This window comes from Neolamprologus multifasciatus, chromosome 3, assembly GCF_963576455.1.
Source record: "Neolamprologus multifasciatus chromosome 3, fNeoMul1.2, whole genome shotgun sequence".
Classification (NCBI taxonomy): Eukaryota; Metazoa; Chordata; class Actinopteri; order Cichliformes; family Cichlidae; genus Neolamprologus; species Neolamprologus multifasciatus.
Window position 1 is genome coordinate 36639026 of NC_140441.1, and position 16400 is coordinate 36655425.

The 16400-nt window shown below is 39.8% G+C and overlaps 2 protein-coding genes and 1 pseudogene across 3 annotated transcripts; 1 reads left to right on the forward strand and 2 right to left on the reverse strand.

Moving 5' to 3' along the window:
* The first annotated feature begins 2472 nt into the window (after positions 1-2472).
* On the forward strand, positions 2473-10420 carry LOC146522932 (butyrophilin subfamily 1 member A1-like). 2 transcript variants are annotated; one of them, XM_085142057.1, is made up of 7 exons: positions 2473-2615; positions 5709-5859; positions 6851-7189; positions 7431-7712; positions 7850-7957; positions 8052-8102; positions 8885-10420. In XM_085142057.1, exons 2-7 carry the CDS (start codon positions 5748-5750, stop codon positions 9025-9027), a joined length of 1035 nt encoding a protein of 344 aa, XP_084998183.1. In that variant the 5' UTR covers positions 2473-2615; positions 5709-5747; the 3' UTR covers positions 9028-10420. The 2 variants fall into 2 exon arrangements, with proteins under 2 accessions (XP_084998183.1, XP_084998192.1); XM_085142066.1 differs by lacking the exon at positions 2473-2615 and adding an exon at positions 6269-6300 and having other exon boundaries at positions 5767-5859; positions 8885-10410.
* Positions 10421-13423: 3003 nt separating this feature from the next.
* Positions 13424-13984, reverse strand: LOC146522933 (RING finger protein 150-like). Its single transcript, XM_085143010.1, has one exon. It carries the CDS (start codon positions 13982-13984, stop codon positions 13520-13522), a length of 465 nt encoding a protein of 154 aa, XP_084999136.1. The 3' UTR covers positions 13424-13519.
* A 309-nt stretch (positions 13985-14293) lies between these two features.
* LOC146522934 (tripartite motif-containing protein 16-like) lies at positions 14294-15923 on the reverse strand (annotated as a pseudogene).
* Positions 15924-16400: the final 477 nt, after the last annotated feature.

Here is a 16400-nt window from a genome sequence, read left to right on the forward strand (position 1 = left end):
GTTAAAGGCTGGTTATCGAGTAACTCCCTTTTTCTAAATGAAAAGAAAACAGAAATAATTGTCTTTGAGACACACCCCTTGGGGACAATTAGCCAATATATTTGGGCCCTTTGCTACCTCCCTTTCTGATACAGTATGTAACTTGGGTGTTATTTTGGACCTCCTTTAAACTTGATAAACAAGTGTCCTCTGTGGTCTAGCTTTTACCTTTATATTATAAAGTTATCCGATTTGTGTATTCTGTGTCAGGAAGACTTTACATCATGTGATCAAGAACAAATGAGTCTGAAGGAGACCAATGTTTATACGACTGATGGATGAAACACTTCCTGTGTGTGGTGCTGTCACCGTCTGGCGAGGGCAGACTTTATGAATTTAAAAAAGGACCCAAAACGCAGACTCCAAGGAACAGGCAACAGAACTTGAATGTTAACCAAAAGTGAGCCGTTTAATAAGGCTGGTAAAAAGAGGTACAAAGAAAGGGCAAGGCAAACTGAAGTAAATTAACATCAACCTAAACTGGGAGAACTAAACAAACAATATTCATACAAAAATTCATAAACAGATGTTTCTGTTGTTTTCTGTTGAGCCTCTTCTCGTCTCTCGTTGCTCTTCAGGTTGAGCCTGGCTGTGACAGCACGTCAATACATCCATCATGTTGGACAACATGTGTATCATAATCAGTAATTGTCTTTTCTTCTATCATTATTCTGTAATGAATGCATAGCGACATGAGACTTATCATCACTTTGACTTACAGGTTGAACTACTGACCTTAGGGCAAAGTCAGAGGTCTAATGTGACATGATATTTTAAATCTTGTTACCGTACTTTCTAAATGTTGACCTTACACAGCACACTTGTAGGAATCCTCATTTTTAAGTTTTAATGTTTTTCTGTTGAAACCATTTTGAGCTCCTCTTTGGTGTACACATAATCTGTCCTGACCTGATGCAATAAGGTGAAGCTGTCCCTGTGTTTGTAGTGCTCAGTGTTTACTGATAAACCAATAAATGTGCAGCAATGACCATTAGAAACTGATCGGACCAGAATTTCTGGTTTGGAGTGACACATTAATCCTTGTCTCAGTTTGTTTCCTGCTCAGCTCCAGCATCTAATTTCACTGTGACAGCGACAGTTTGGATCACTGTGTCAGAGTCTGGGATCTTCATCTGTGGTGAGTCTTCTTTTATTTGTTTGTATTTTTGTTTTTGTGTCAGAGAACCCAACAGACAAGAACCTTCTAACAAACCACTAAAAAATGTGGTGAAACAAATGTGTCTGTTAGTCGTCACAAAGTTCACAGAAAGCACCAAATTTAGAAGCAAAGCGTGAGAAAAGCTGCATCTATGTTTGTAAAGAACTGTTTTTGGAGCAAGACTTAACTGGAGCAAGTTAACTTCAAAATGAAAGATCATAACTTAACCTTACTGACCAATCAAATCTTAGTTAAAGATGATCATTTAATTTACTGAACATTGTATTTGCTGATTATTTAGGGAACAAAAAGTATAAACTACTTTTGGAGGTGTTTGGTTGATTTTAAGCTTCAGAGTCATCGGGATTGTTCTGCACTCTGTCAATCAGAGCCAGAGAGCTAGCTTTTTCTAGTCAAAGGAAACTCTTGTAGTGGCTGAAGGGCAGAGTGCACTAGATTCGTGGTTCACTCTGACCTTCATGTGTAGAGTTACAGTGTTATAACACTTATTGTTCATTTGTAATATGATTTGTGTGGTACTGAGTGTGGCCACCATGACTGAGACTGCTGTGCCAGTTGATGAGCTCTGGTTAGAACTATTGAGTCACTGAGATTCAAGTAGTGTTGCATAATGAACGTGTGCTACTGAGTATGTGTCTGTGAGCTGACAGCAATGATAATAATGTCACCTGTGCAAACACTAGTGCATTCCTGATGCAGTATTGTGATGTTAATGATGACTTTTAGTCAGTATAGTGCATCTGGCTTCAGTCACTTTACAGTATAAATTAAATCTAAGCTCATTAATCTGGCAAAACCGTGACCACAGCATAATGGTAAGAAATACTAAAATATACTGTATTTTAAAAAAGGCATCAGAAAAGTGCACTAAAGGGTTTGCCACTTTGCAGAAAAGCAGGACTCAATTGCAGGACTTCTTTAGCAGATACAGTGAATTATTTACTGTGAAAACGGTGCAAAAACAATCGTTCCAAAAACATGACGTCCACAGAAGTGTAATCCCAGCTGTCAGTGCGATGCTCCACGATGCTCCACGCACAGAAAGACAGAAATGGCAAGTCAGACCTGGAGAATGACAAAAATAGATAACAATATATAAAATATATAAAAAACTATATTAAAAAAAAAACAAAAATCATGATACATTAAAGTGATGTTAGTGTGCTTGAGAAAGTGAGAACACATTAATGTGTTTGTTGTGGTGCAATCAAGGTCAGCTGTTGCTGTGTCCTTCAAGGTCAGTGTTTATCTGATAAATAGATGAAGGAATGTCAGAAACATGCAGTGACTCGTTAATCCTTGTTTCAGTTTGTTTCCTGCTCGGCTCCAGCGTCTCATTTCACTTTGACAGCGACAGTTTGGATCACTGTGTCAGAGTCTGTGGTCTTTATCTGTGGTAAGTCTTCTTTTATTTGCTTGTTTTTTTTTCTTTTTATCTGGAATTTTTTTCTACATGTTACTGAATAAACTCTGAATAAAATCAGTCTGTTTTTTCTTTGTCAAACCATGAGCACATACAAGATGAGAAATGTCTTTAACAGTTGTTAAAAGCTCAGAAACAAAGTGTGAGAAAAGCTGTATTTATGTTTATAAAGAACTGTTCTTGGAATCATGCGGAGACCTGCACTTAAAGCAGGACTTTGTCTCATCAAGGTGACTTAAAAGAAACTCTGAGCTTTCAGTTTTAGTCATGTGCTTAAGTTATACTGATATGAATCAGCTTAATTTCAAAATAAAAGATCATAACCTAATCTCAGTTAAAGATGATCATTTAAACAAGGGAACACTGTATCCGATGCTTCTTTAGAAAAATAAGTGTAACCTAATTATTTGGATATTAGTGTTTAGTTTGGGATGAGCTGATCGATGTTCCTGGTGAGTGTTTAATGATCCACCATTAAACACCTTTCTTTATTGTATTTGCCAAATAAAGATAAAACACTTTCTTTCTGTTACGACACCTACATACCCACAGACTGTTGCTGATAAGTCTGCTATTTACAGAGTGGGTGGAGTCAACTTATATGAATTGTTTCAGTTTCTCCTTTGAAAATGACTCATTGGCACAAACTCAAGAGCCCAGCTGTCTGAAATGACTGAAGATGAAGCACGTTTACTGAATTTGCAAAACATAATTCTAAGATTAAACTGAGTATTAACCTGTCTATTTTGAACTGTAAAACTCTTCAATTAACACGATTTTTTAGTTTTTTTAGTTAACACTATTCAGAAAAAAAAATCCTTTACGTTTAGAGGTGTTTGGTTAAATTCATCATTAAGACATCAGGTTTGTTCTGCACATGAGCGGATATAGAAAGAATGGAATGATCATGTATGGAAAAATGAACCCCTATTTCTGTAACCAATACATCGACTCACCAAAGAATGAGTGAAGCAATATGAATAACAGCAGAGGACAATTTATTTAGGGTCTGATGGCACCATCTGTGTCCAGCACTTTACAGGATTGATGGACTGGAGCACATACGTCCTTAACCTACCCTCTTAAACATCAGCTTGACACTGATACATCAAAGGAAACTTAACCGACTCTAGGTGCAAATGTTTCAACCTGAACAACATAAAACTTCCCTGGGATACAATGTAAACAAAGACAAAAAGAAGAAGAAGAAAATATATATTTTCATCAATGGCCACTTCTAACCAGGCGACAAGTGAATATATTATGTAAAGAGTCTTTTTTCTCATTCCTGGGGTTGCAACACCACAACCTCCTCAGTCCATAATCAGAGAGTGTCTATTTGACAATATGGTGCTAGCTGGCCAGCAAAATAAAGAGAGTGTATGGCACTGAGTGCGGGCGTGTTTGTGAGTACTTCGGTCCAAATAATCGAGGTCCGGATGGATGAATGGCAGCCGCCGATCCTTTAATGGCACCAGCGAGACAGCACGTCAACGAGACAGCACAGCAGCAAGGCAGCACAGCAGCGAGGAGTCTGGCAGGAGAACGAACAATAGTCTTTTTTTAAGGCTACTGCAGAAGGCGATATTCCCCGCTAACTCACCCAAGCTTGCTCTCTGGCACAGCTACAAGCCACGTGAGCTCATAGCCCCTCCCGCTAGGATGTACTACCACAGTCGACTGTCGTAAAGCAGCCTCAAACCAATAGCAATAAAAAAGCTCAAAATCATTGAAGAACATTTTATAACTGAACACCCAATATAGATATATACATATATACTGAATATCACACAATATCAGATAACCAAATTAACACTGGGTTACATTTCCACCCTATTTTTGCATATGACAGTGTTGTTTATTAAAATAAGATATTTAAACGTTGAGCCTAGTTACAGTTAAAACCAAATATAAATTCTAAAACTTAAATTTCTTCCTGTTAAAAGGGAGTTTTTTTTTTTTAATTATTGAAATAGGTTGCTTGAAATTAATGGATGTGTTTTACAACTTTGTTTTTACAATATGTAAGTGATGGGTGAGGATGATGTCACTACTCATTGAAAGAAGAGACAGTTTTTAATTATCCATCCATCTTCTTCTGCTTATCCGGGGTCGCGGGGCAGCAGCCCAACCACCTAAGTAAAAGCCATTTGGGTTAAATTACCCAAGAGTGTTTTACAAACCACAAACCTTTGAGACTAAAAAAACTAAACAAAGCAGAATTGGAATAAAAACTCATCAAGTGGTCATGATTTCCTCTGCTAAACTAAATAGTTTTTCATGACATTGCACATCAACTGATGCAGTAAAAGAGGAAATGCAGACACCGCCCAGTCTCAAATTTACTCAAATCCCAGTAGCAGTCACATGGGTGGAGTAGTTCAACAAGAAACTGCAGGTTGGTACCAGAGTCAAAGCTCCGTCCTACAGTCATTATGTGTCATTATGTTCTTGTACTTTCAATACCACAAGAAAAAGAAAAAGGTTGCAACAAAGAACACAACAACCAAACAAAAAACGAGCGAGCTCCAAAAGCAAAAGGGCAGCTGACTCCTGCTGGGGAATCAAAAAGAAACACTCATTGCATCATTGGGTACTGCCATGATGCATTGAGTGTCACCTTTTACACCCACCATGTGCATATACGCCTCTCTGCATCTGATTATTACATATTATTAATCCCTGGCTCTCTTCCATAGTGTGTCTTTGTCCTGTCTTCCTCCCCTCACCCAAACCGGTTATTGTAGGCTCTTTACCTTAAAATATAAAGAGCCTTGAGGCGACTATTGTTGTGCATATTCTGATAAAGGGCAGAGTATCATAAAACATATTTTGTAAAAATGAAGATGTCACTCCCAAGTGTCACTCTCAGCCTCAAGTGACACTTGCCGTAACATTTAGAATCACTTTCAGTCACATTAGCAGTTGTGTAGATTATAGACTATTGAGGTTTATTTTAAGTAGAAATCAAGTATGATTGTTTAATCAAAGAAAAAGTGGTCTTATCAAAAAATGAACATTTCAGTCTGTATGTTGAGATTTAATGGAGTTACTAACTCTTTGCAGGCTGAGTGTGAAGAGGACACAGAAACGAACCAAATCAAGATGTTTCACTGTTCAGACCGTGACTTTGTTCTCATCCATCCTCTGTGTGCATCGTGGGCTTCTTACTCTGTTTCCTTGTGGATTCTTATCCTCTGTTTTGTTTTAGTCAAAGGTAAATAAATCTGTTTCTACCAAACTCTTCTTGAGTCTTACATAATTCTCTTTAACTGATGATTATATTTTAGGCATTGATTCACTTTGACGTGTTAAAAATGTTTCCAGTGTGACTTTTCAATGCTCACATATAGTTTATAAACCATCTGTTTGTCTTCAATAAGCACTGAGGAGACAGTGTGTCAGATTACAGCAAGTTTCCTGTAACCACGAGTACAGACAAATTAACTTCCCCTTGACTCTGTCCTTGTGATATATTCAAGACTTAAACAGGTGTTGTGAGATAATAATTAAATGCACAGATTGGTGACAGTGTTTGGAACCATATGGCAACAAAATAGAAAAATAAACTAGGCTCTGCCTGTGAATCACCTCTCTTCCTCCTTCCATTTCTTCATCACATCTAGCACTCTCCACTTGCTGTCCATCTGACAACAAGGTACAATTTGCTATTGCATTAAACTATTATTTAATTATCCACACTTAACAGCTCTTGCACCTAATCCATAATAAATTAATGATAGAAATATATATTATATAACCAAAACATTGCGTTTATTATTGTTTTTATACTTGAATACCTCTGCAATACAACAACTGGTATGCTCCTTTTGTCACGGTTTCCTCCTCATCTCCTTAGATAGCATATCTGGACAATGCATATAGATGTTTTTTGCATATTAGTTTTTATGTTTATGAGTTTTTTGTGAAATATAAGTATATATATACCACATTTTCTTGTTAGTAACGGTAACTGCGGTGAAATGATAGAAATATTAATTAGTTAGATTACTAGTTACTGAAAAAACAATGCCATTATTCTCATCATCCCAGCATGCTTAATAAAATGTTTGTTGCTGTATGGAAATATCATATGATTTCCACTGCAATCGAGTTGTGTTGTTGTTGTCGTTGTTTTTTTTTGTTGTTGTTTTTTATTTACACAAAAATATCATCTACTTCTACATTTTTCTTATTTTTCCTTGCAGGAAAATCTCATCTGGTGTGTCCATCTCAGGTTGTAGCCATGATGGGTGATGATGTTGTTCTTCCATGTCAGCTTAAACTTGCTGTTGATACTAACGCTGAGACTGTGAACTGGATCAAACCTGGTCTGGACCCAGATGTCGTCCATCTTCATAAAGATGGACGGCTGGTGTTTGAGAACCAAAATCCAACTTATCACTTTCGTACACGAGTCTTTGTGGATGAATTGATCAAAGGGAACGTCTCGCTTAAAATATTCAATGTCAAACTCTCTGATGAAGGAACGTACAGATGCTCCATTCCCTGGATATGTGAAGAAGCTTCCATTGTTCTCACTGTTGGTGAGTCAAAACATTTAAACAAACCTGATTTAAAGTATAAAGAAGCTGTATAATCAGTGGAAAAGAGTTTACAATGCCTTGTCTGTGAAGATTCTCAGTCATCCAGGTCATCGTAGTCAAAGGAGCTTGCAAAGAAAAGCGTCTGGACTTCTTTAAGTTACTTCTTCAAGTAACTTAAAGAAGTCCAGACGCTTTTCTTTGCAAGCTCCTTTGTTTACAATGCCTTCTTTGCCCTTATCAGGGTCAGCATCTACACCCGTCATAAAGGTGATGTCAAATGTCAGCAGCAGGGTGGTGTTACAGTGTGAGTCTGCAGGCTGGTATCCAGAGCCTGAGCTGCTGTGGTTGGACGGTGAGGGAAACCTCCTCTCTGCTGGACCTACAGAGACCCTCAGAGGTCCTGATGACCTCTATACTGTCAGCAGCAGAGTGACTGTGGAGAAGAGACACAGCAACAACATCACCTGCAGAGTCCAACAGAGGAACACCAACCAGAGCAGAGAGACACACAAACATGTTCCAGGTAATAATGACTCACAGTAAGAAACAATTTCATTATTTTGACTTTAAGATGTTTGTCACTTTCATTTTTCCCTCTAATGGTAAAATCACACACACTTCCTCTAATCCAGTGTATGATGGTTTGTTTTGTCCTTTAAGGTGAACACATCAGTGACTGTACATTAATTATCTGTATCGGTGTTGGAGCAGCTTTCTTGGTGTGTATAGTGGTGTTTGTTACATGGAAACTGAAGAAGAAGCAAAGTGGTGAGTCAGAAATTATTATTTTTTTATTGTCAATGTTATCTGCAATAAGAAATCAATACACTGTAGGAGTAAATTGATATGTCATTTGATACAGAGGAACAGAGGAACACCAAACAGAGCACGGAGACACACATAGAAGTTCCAGGTAATAATAACTGACATGTAAGGGGGAAAAAAATCTCTGTATTGCTCGATTTTTGATCTACCCATGACTGGTTTTATATTTTGTTTTTACTTTTTATCTTGTCAGACAATATAACCATGCATATTATATCAACTGTTCACTGTATCATTCATGCTGTAGTGGTCACAGGACTTGTGAAATTTTGTTTTTATGTAAGATTAGATTTTCCTTTTACTCACTTTATCAAACTTGATGAGAACATCCAGTTTCTGTGACACTACACTGTCAGTATCCTCATGTGTCAGCTCATACTTAGAAACCTTAATGTTTCATGGGAATTTCTTCTGTGCTGAAGAATACTGGGAAATCATTTCAACCCTTTAAACTTTGAAGGTAAAATTTAAGTATCGATGATTCGTTTTTCTGATTTAAACTAATACTACTCTGTGTTTTCAAATTTAAAAATCATCTAGTCAACATATTTTATAATACTAGGAAAACCTCATGTAAGGATTTAAAAACAAAAGGAAAAATGACTGAAGAGGAGCCCCTGGCAGACCCATCGAGGACTATATTTAAAACTGACTCAGAACTTCATTATAGTTTCAGACACGTGTTTGTTATTTCAGTAAAAATGAAATAATACTGTTTTAATTTTCTCTTATTCATATTTTTTTCTCTTATTCATATTTATGATTATTATTAAAAAGCTATTTACACTTAATTCCCAGATTACAGCAAACAAAATCCAGGTGTAGTAAATATTTATATGAATGATAACTGTCATTTATTTGTATTTGTAGACCACATGGACGATGGAAGTGAACAGACAGAAGAAGAAAATAAGGACGTAACTCTCTTTAATGACAACCAGACAGTAACATCAACACAGGGACTGCTGAAAAGTGAAAAAAGGTGGCACGAGTCGTTTCAAAGATTCGACTGAATGACCAAAATGACCCCTCACTGCCTGTTTCATAAATTTGTAAAAATAAAAAAAAAATCATTTTTATTCCTCTGCTTTTAAGTTTGACTGAGTGATGTCTTCTCACCTTGTATTTATTGTTGTTTTTATTTGTTGATCTCTTTTTTGATATCTGTTGTTTTAAAATCAGTGCTCTATAAATCAAACTGAATTTGACTGAATTTGTTTTCTTAGTGTTTATATAATCGTACCACTTCTCCCTGTGTGATATGCTGGTCATTTTGTTTGCACATCAAAACAAGTTGCTTTTTGCACTTGAAACCTTTTTTTTCTACAACCAGTTGTGATTGTTGCTGCTTGTAGATCTGTCCAAGAATCAGGTGTAATTCATTCATAAATAATTTACAAGTAGAAATACCAAGCAGCAGAGAATCAAATATCATTTAGGATCTTAAACAGTCGGTAAAACTGAAGGAGAGAGGAGCGAGCAGCAGCAGGACATAACTGTTAACAAACATAACTCACGTGAACCTGCAGGGAACAATACTGCAGTAACACAGTAACACGTATTTATTTATTAAACTAAGTAGAGGAAGCCTCAATGTAAACTATCAATCAGGAGTCACAAGTTGATCTTCAGCTTTGGAAAAATTTTTTTTTTAACTTCTGAACTTAAAACTTATCACGTTTTCATTTTTGATGATTTTGCACACAGAAAACAAAAAACAAAAGTGCATCAAATTTATCACGTGGAACTTCAAGTACTGAGTTGTGTTAAACAGAATTCAGTATTTACTGTTAAACTACTGTAACTGCATTGATTTTTAACCCAGAATAGTCGTTATATCCACCTGCAGACTGATGAAAGGAGTGAAATGTGTTTAAAAATTGTTAAATAGCTGTAAATATCATAATCTTATGTGATGTTAAATGACATGTTGTTCCCTTTTATTCACCCTGAAGATTCAGTAAGCTTCTTTGTGTAATTCATATTTTGTTTTTGCTTTCATCACCTCCAGATGACCATGAGATTTAAAAAGGTGCTCACTGTACGCAGGGTTTTTACCCATTTAGAGTCACTCAAAGTCTTTACGGCATGGGTTTATTAATCCTGACAAACTAGAGCTTACCACTAGAGGGAGCTACATATCAATCTTTTCTGCTGCCTGCTGCTCAGCATAAAGGAAACACAATCTAAAGATGATGTGACTGCTGTCAGTAGATATGCTCGTGTTTGTGATTGGTCAGATGCTGCCAGCTCCATTGCTTCACATGAATGTGCTACTAGCTGGTTGGGAAACCCTCGGTTGACTTATTGAGTCCTCGTGTCCTGATCAATTAACACAAATATATACACAACTTAATCAAAAATAAAAACATCTGCAGCTTTAATTTGAATAATAATAGTTGTCTTTCAATTTTTATATGTAGCTTTTAAAACTAAACCCAAGTTTTGTCATTTTAAAAAAAGGAAATTGATCTGTCACATTTACATTTTATGGAAGAAAGTGTTAAATATTTTGGAATTCTGTTAAATGTCAATAAATTTATTTAAAAAATGTTCCTGTTATGCGGTTTTAAAAAGTTTTAAAAACACAAATTCTGTATGACATTTGTAAAATATACATAAAATCAAAACACAAATATATCTATCTATACATATGTGTGTGTATCTATCTATATATACAGTGGGGCAAAAAAGTATTTAGTCAGCCACCGATTGTGCAAGTTCCCCCACTTAAAATGATGACAGAGGTCAGTAATTTGCACCAGAGGTACACTTCAACTGTGAGAGACAGAATGTGAAAAAAAAATCCATGAATTCACATGGTAGGATTTGTAAAGAATTTATTCGTAAATCAGGGTGGAAAATAAGTATTTGGTCACCTCAAACAAGGAAAATCCCTGGCTCTCACAGACCTGTAACGTCTTCTGTAAGAAGCTTTTCTGTCCCCCACTCGTTACCTGTATGAATGGCACCTGTTTGACCTCATCATCTGTATAAAAGACACCTGTCCACAGCCTCAACCAGTCAGACTCCAAACTCCGCCATGGCCAAGACCAAAGAGCTTTCGAAGGACACCAGGAAAAGAATTGTAGACCTGCACCAGACTGGGAAGAGTGAATCTACAATAGGCAAGCAGCTTGGTGTGAAAAAATCAACTGTGGGAGCAATCATCAGAAAATGGAAGACATACAAGACCACTGATAATCTCCCTCGATCTGGGGCTCCACGCAAGATCTCATCCCGTGGGGTCAAAATGATCATGAGAACGGTGAGCAAAGATCCCAGAACCACACGGGGGGACCTGGTGAATGACCTGCAGAGAGCTGGGACCAAAGTAACAAAGGTCACCATCAGTAACACACTACAACGGCAGGGAATCAAATCCCGCAGTGCCAGACGTGTTCCGCTGCTGAAGCCAGTGCATGTCCAGGCCCGTCTGAAGTTTGCCAGAGAGCACATGGATGATACAGCAGAGGATTGGGAGAGTGTCATGTGGTCAGATGAAACCAAAGTAGAACTTTTTGGTATAAACTGAACTCGTCGTGTTTGGAGGAAGAAGAATACTGAGTTGCATCCCAAGAACACCATACCTACTGTGAAGCATGGGGGTGGAAACATCATGCTATGGGGCTGTTTTTCTGCCAAGGGGACAGGACGACTGATCCGTGTTAAGGACATAATGAATGGGGCCAAGTACCGTGAGATTTTGAGCCAAAACCTCCTTCCATCAGTGAGAACTTTGAAGATGAAACGAGGCTGGGTCTTCCAACATGACAATGATCCAAAACACACCGCCCGGGCAACAAAGGAGTGGCTCCGTAAGAAGCATTTGAAAGTCCTGGAGTGGCCTAGCCAGTCTCCAGACCTCAACCCCATAGAAAATCTGTGGCGGGAGTTGAAAGTCCGTGTTGCTCGGCGACAGCCCCAAAACATCACTGCTCTTGAGAAGATCTGCATGGAGGAATGGGCCAAAATACCAGCTACTGTGTGTGCAAACCTGGTAAAGACCTATAGTAAACGTTTGACCTCTGTTATTGCCAACAAAGGTTATGTTACAAAGTATTGAGTTGTATTTTTGTTATTGACCAAATACTTATTTTCCACCCTGATTTACGAATAAATTCTTTACAAATCCTACCATGTGAATTCATGGATTTTTTTTTTCACATTCTGTCTCTCACAGTTGACGTGTACCTCTGGTGCAAATTACTGACCTCTGTCTTCATTTTAAGTGGGGGAACTTGCACAATCGGTGGCTGACTAAATACTTTTTTGCCCCACTGTATATTTTGAATATGTAAACAAAATTAATATAAAATAATTTAAATTGAATTCAACTGAATTCTGTGTCAAGAAGTTTTTACATCACATGAACATTTAAATATCACAACTCTGACTTCCTGTAACTCGTCCTCCAGCCTGGAATAAATACGACCAATGACAGACTTAAATCAGATTTACACCATGAAGGCTGATGGGGTGATGTCATAACTCCAGTGTGTCGGCTGAATGGACACCCAACACTGTGAACATGTTAACTTGAGAACGTGGAGATGTAGCATTCTCTGACTGTGAGGCTGAGGTGTAGCACTGACAGCTGTCGGTAATGTTTGTAAAACACTGCTGTCCTCCTACATGGGAGCAGCACAGACACAGGTTGTATCCCAATTCAGGGTCTGCAGCCTTAAAGGCCGCATTTTAAGGCCGATTAAGTCACAGCGACATGACGAAGGCTGTCCCAATTCGAAGGCTGCTCGAAATGCGGCCCTCAAATGCGTCCTTAATTTCACTGAATTTTAAGGATGTGGCGGTGTAGACTTCGTGGCCCAACATATCCCAGAATGCATAGCGCGGCGGTGGGCGTGGATAATTTTACCGAAAAAAAACGGCGGATGAGGGGTGCCCGAAGAGTAAACTTTAAGTAAGTACTGAATATTATGTCACTTATTTATGTGCAAATGTTTAATAACGAAGAACATCAAAACATTACTGTTGGCATCATGTCGGCAAAGTTATGTGACATTAGTGACGTTTGTACTAACTTGGTTTTAAAGCCTTTACTTTAAAATATACACCGTTCAATAGCTGAGCTTAATCTTACAGAGAATGATCAAAGCTCATGTAGAAACAAACAAACAAATGAACAAAAGATTTTCTCCTTCATTTCTGTCAAACAAAGCTGTATGAAACGTTTCTAGCTGTTAGTATCATGGTTGCTAGGCAACCTGGGCAGCGCAACGGAGGCTAGACCGTCCCATTTCACAAGCCTCGCACTTCCGACACAGTGGTTACATCTGCTCCCATGGATACGTTCACTCACTTTTAATACACAGAACCTGACATTACAGGTTAACATTCTCAGATTTTCATTAATGTGTTTCATTTATTCTGTGAGATTATTATTCTTTGCTAACTACCCAACTTAGAAAAGCTAAGCAAAGCGCCCCTCACAAAGGGAGGAAATCGAGTTAAATGCGCATTTATTTGGGTGAATAAAGCAGAGCATCATCTACCTGGGTGAGGCATGGTGATGGTGTCGTTAGTGTTGGTGGAGCCCACATTAAAGATGACCACCGCAGAGGCGTTGTGGGCTGCAGCGTGGCGGATCTTGTCCTTGTAGGTGCAGTTGCCCCGGGCTATGAGCGCCACCCAGGCCCCGGTCTGAGCGGGCACCGCGAAGCGGGTGTTGGGGTCGCAGGCCTGGCGGTCGAGCGGTGCTGCGGGCAGGACCAACACCCCCTTGGCGTCCCGCTTCGGAGAGTGCTCGCCATATCGCCCGCACTCCGTCTTCTCGGTGCGCAGCTCCGAGGTGGCCGGGTCCACGTAGGTGATGTTGACGAAGGCGGTGTACCACTCCTCCCGCTCGGCCACGGTGAAGTCCAGGCACAGCAGGTGGACGAAGCAGAAGGAGAGCAGCCACGTAGAGAGGGCCAGGCTGCGGCAGGCCGCCACCAGCGAGCCCGGGGCCATGACGAGCCTCCCCGGGGTGAGAGCGAGCTGTGTGTCGGTAGGTCGGAGGAGCCCGGTAGCTTCAACGCTGGAGCCTCCTACTACACCATGCTAAAAGGCAAAACCACCAGGAGCGTGTTTAACTCGCTTATACTCCCCTTTTTTCACACGGAAGAAAAAAAAAATCTGTTTTTAGCCGCTCCCCTCCACTACTCTCAGGCTACCTAGCAGCAGACGCCTGTTAGCAGTCTCCATTTCCAGCCTCCACCGTTAACTCGATGAGAAACACCCACGAAAAAACTCCTAAATGCGCACAACTGAAAGGAGAAATCACCACAGGAGTGACGCGACGTGAGCCCACCGAAGTGAAGCACCAGGCGGTTGGCTGTTGTGCCAAAATTGAAAATTTTCTGTGTTACAAGTTAAGACCCAAGATTTGTCATTTCACCCAAATCCACATTCATCTGAGCTCCCTTCTCTGCTGATATTCTTGTATGCGACTGCTACTAAAACTGTTCCACCTCTCCACTCCACCTCCCAGTAACAACGTCCAGTCAGAGTCTCTCTACTCAGGACCTGACACCATCCAGTGAATCTGTCTGGATGATCAGAATAAGACTGTTGCTGATTCATAAATGTTACTTTTCTGTTCCCCTCAGATAATAGCAGATGTGTGTTTGCTGTGTTTGGATCCAGTGTGATTTCACGTGAATATTTTAAGAATCCAGCTCTGGTCTTTGGCTCTGGTGGTGACAGTAAAACATCCACTTCAGTGACTGTCAGTGAGATGTTTGTCCATTCCTCTCTCAGAATGTCCTGTAGTTTATCTCTGGTCTCTGACACAGCTGCTGTCACATCCTCAAAGTACCTCAGAGGACGAATATTGATGCTGGATGAGTGTGTAGACTCACTGAGTGCTGACAGTGAGGGGTAGTTGTGTAGAAACTGGTTGTGATCCTCTGTGTGTGAGAGCTGCTCCAGCTCGCCGTCTTTCCTCTTCAGCTCAGCGATCTCCTGCTCCAGCTTCTCCTGAAGCTCTTTGACTCGACTCACTTCAGTTTCCTGCTGGGATCTGACCTGCTGCTTCACATCAGAGCTTCTTTTCTGGAGGAGACGGATCAGCTCAGTGAACATCTTCTCACTGTCCTCCACTGCTTTATCAGCAGAGCCATTGATGGCCTCCACCTCCTGTTGAAGCAGCTTCACATCTTTCTCTCGCTCCTGGATTCTCTGCTGGATGTTTAGTCGTCTCACCTCAAGCTCCTTCTGCTTCAGCTGGGACTGTTTCATGGCCTTTATGTTCATCAATTGTGCAGAGATAACAGATACTCTGCTGATCAGTACGACAGAAAATCTTCATCACCTCATCATGACGAGAGCAGATGTTCTCCTGGAGCTTCTTGGAGGGGGCCACCAGCTTGTGTTTCTCAAAGGCAGGAGACTCAAAATGAAGCTGAAAGTGTTTCTCACAGTAGGAGATCAGACAGACCAAACAGGACTTGATGGCTTTCAGCTTCCTCCCAGTGCAGACATCACAGGCCACATCTTCAGGTCCAGCATAGCAGTGATCAGCTGGAGCAGCTTGGAGTCCAGTCTTCTTCAGCTGCTCCACTAAAGCTGCAAACATGATGTTTTTCTCCAGGACAGGCCTCGGTATGAAAGTCTTCCTGCACTGAGGGCAGCTGTGGATTCCCTTCCTGTCCTCTTCATCCCAGAAACTTTTAATACAGTTCATGCAGTAGCTGTGTCCACAGGCTGTAGTCACCGGATCCTTCAGTAGATCCAAACAGATGGAACAAGAGAAGGTTTCTCGGTCCAGCTGAACTCCTTTCTGCGCCATTTCTCCTCTCAGTGTCAGTGACTGTGTGAGTTTCTCTTCCTTATAACTGAAACTAGTCTGAGCTCTGATCTCAACAACATGTTTCTGCAGTGAATGGAGCCTGTCAGCTCTTACACGTCACCACATTACACCACGTTACCCATCGGCAAACTGCAGGTCTGAAGGGGAGGGAACGAGAAAACACGTGGAAAGAGAGGAGGTGCTGTGTTTAAGAGCAGGAAGAAGAGGGAGGGTTATCTGGCTGTGCTTCACTCCAGGAAGAGGAGCAGTTTGAGAGTGATACTGTTTGTTTAACCCTTTTATTTACTGCTCACTTCAACTTAAGCTTGTTAACCCTTTCTTCTATATAAATAAATAAATAAATAAATCACAAAATCACACTTTGTGTGTTTTTCTTTCTGTGATTTCAGATCATCACATATTTATTTTATAATTTTTATATGTTATACGCACAAAAGAGCACTTTTTAAATGTTCAATGTTCAGCTGGAAATGAATGTGAAACTTTGGTGATGATCTCAAATCACAGAAAGACACAAAGTTCTGGTCTCTAGGTGAACCAATCCTTGTCCACCTTCCTCTTGGGCAAAAAAAAGTA

Coding starts and splice junctions, on each gene's coding strand:
- LOC146522932 (XM_085142057.1), top strand. CDS start 5,748: ATGTTTCACTGTTCAGACCGTGACTTTGTTCTCATCCATCCTCTGTGT. Junction 5,860..6,850: donor CTGTTTTGTTTTAGTCAAAG/GTAAATAAATCT, acceptor TTTTCCTTGCAG/GAAAATCTCATCTGGTGTGT. Junction 7,958..8,051: donor ACTGAAGAAGAAGCAAAGTG/GTGAGTCAGAAA, acceptor CATTTGATACAG/AGGAACAGAGGAACACCAAA.
- LOC146522933 (XM_085143010.1), bottom strand. CDS start 13,984: ATGGCCCCGGGCTCGCTGGTGGCGGCCTGCCGCAGCCTGGCCCTCTCT.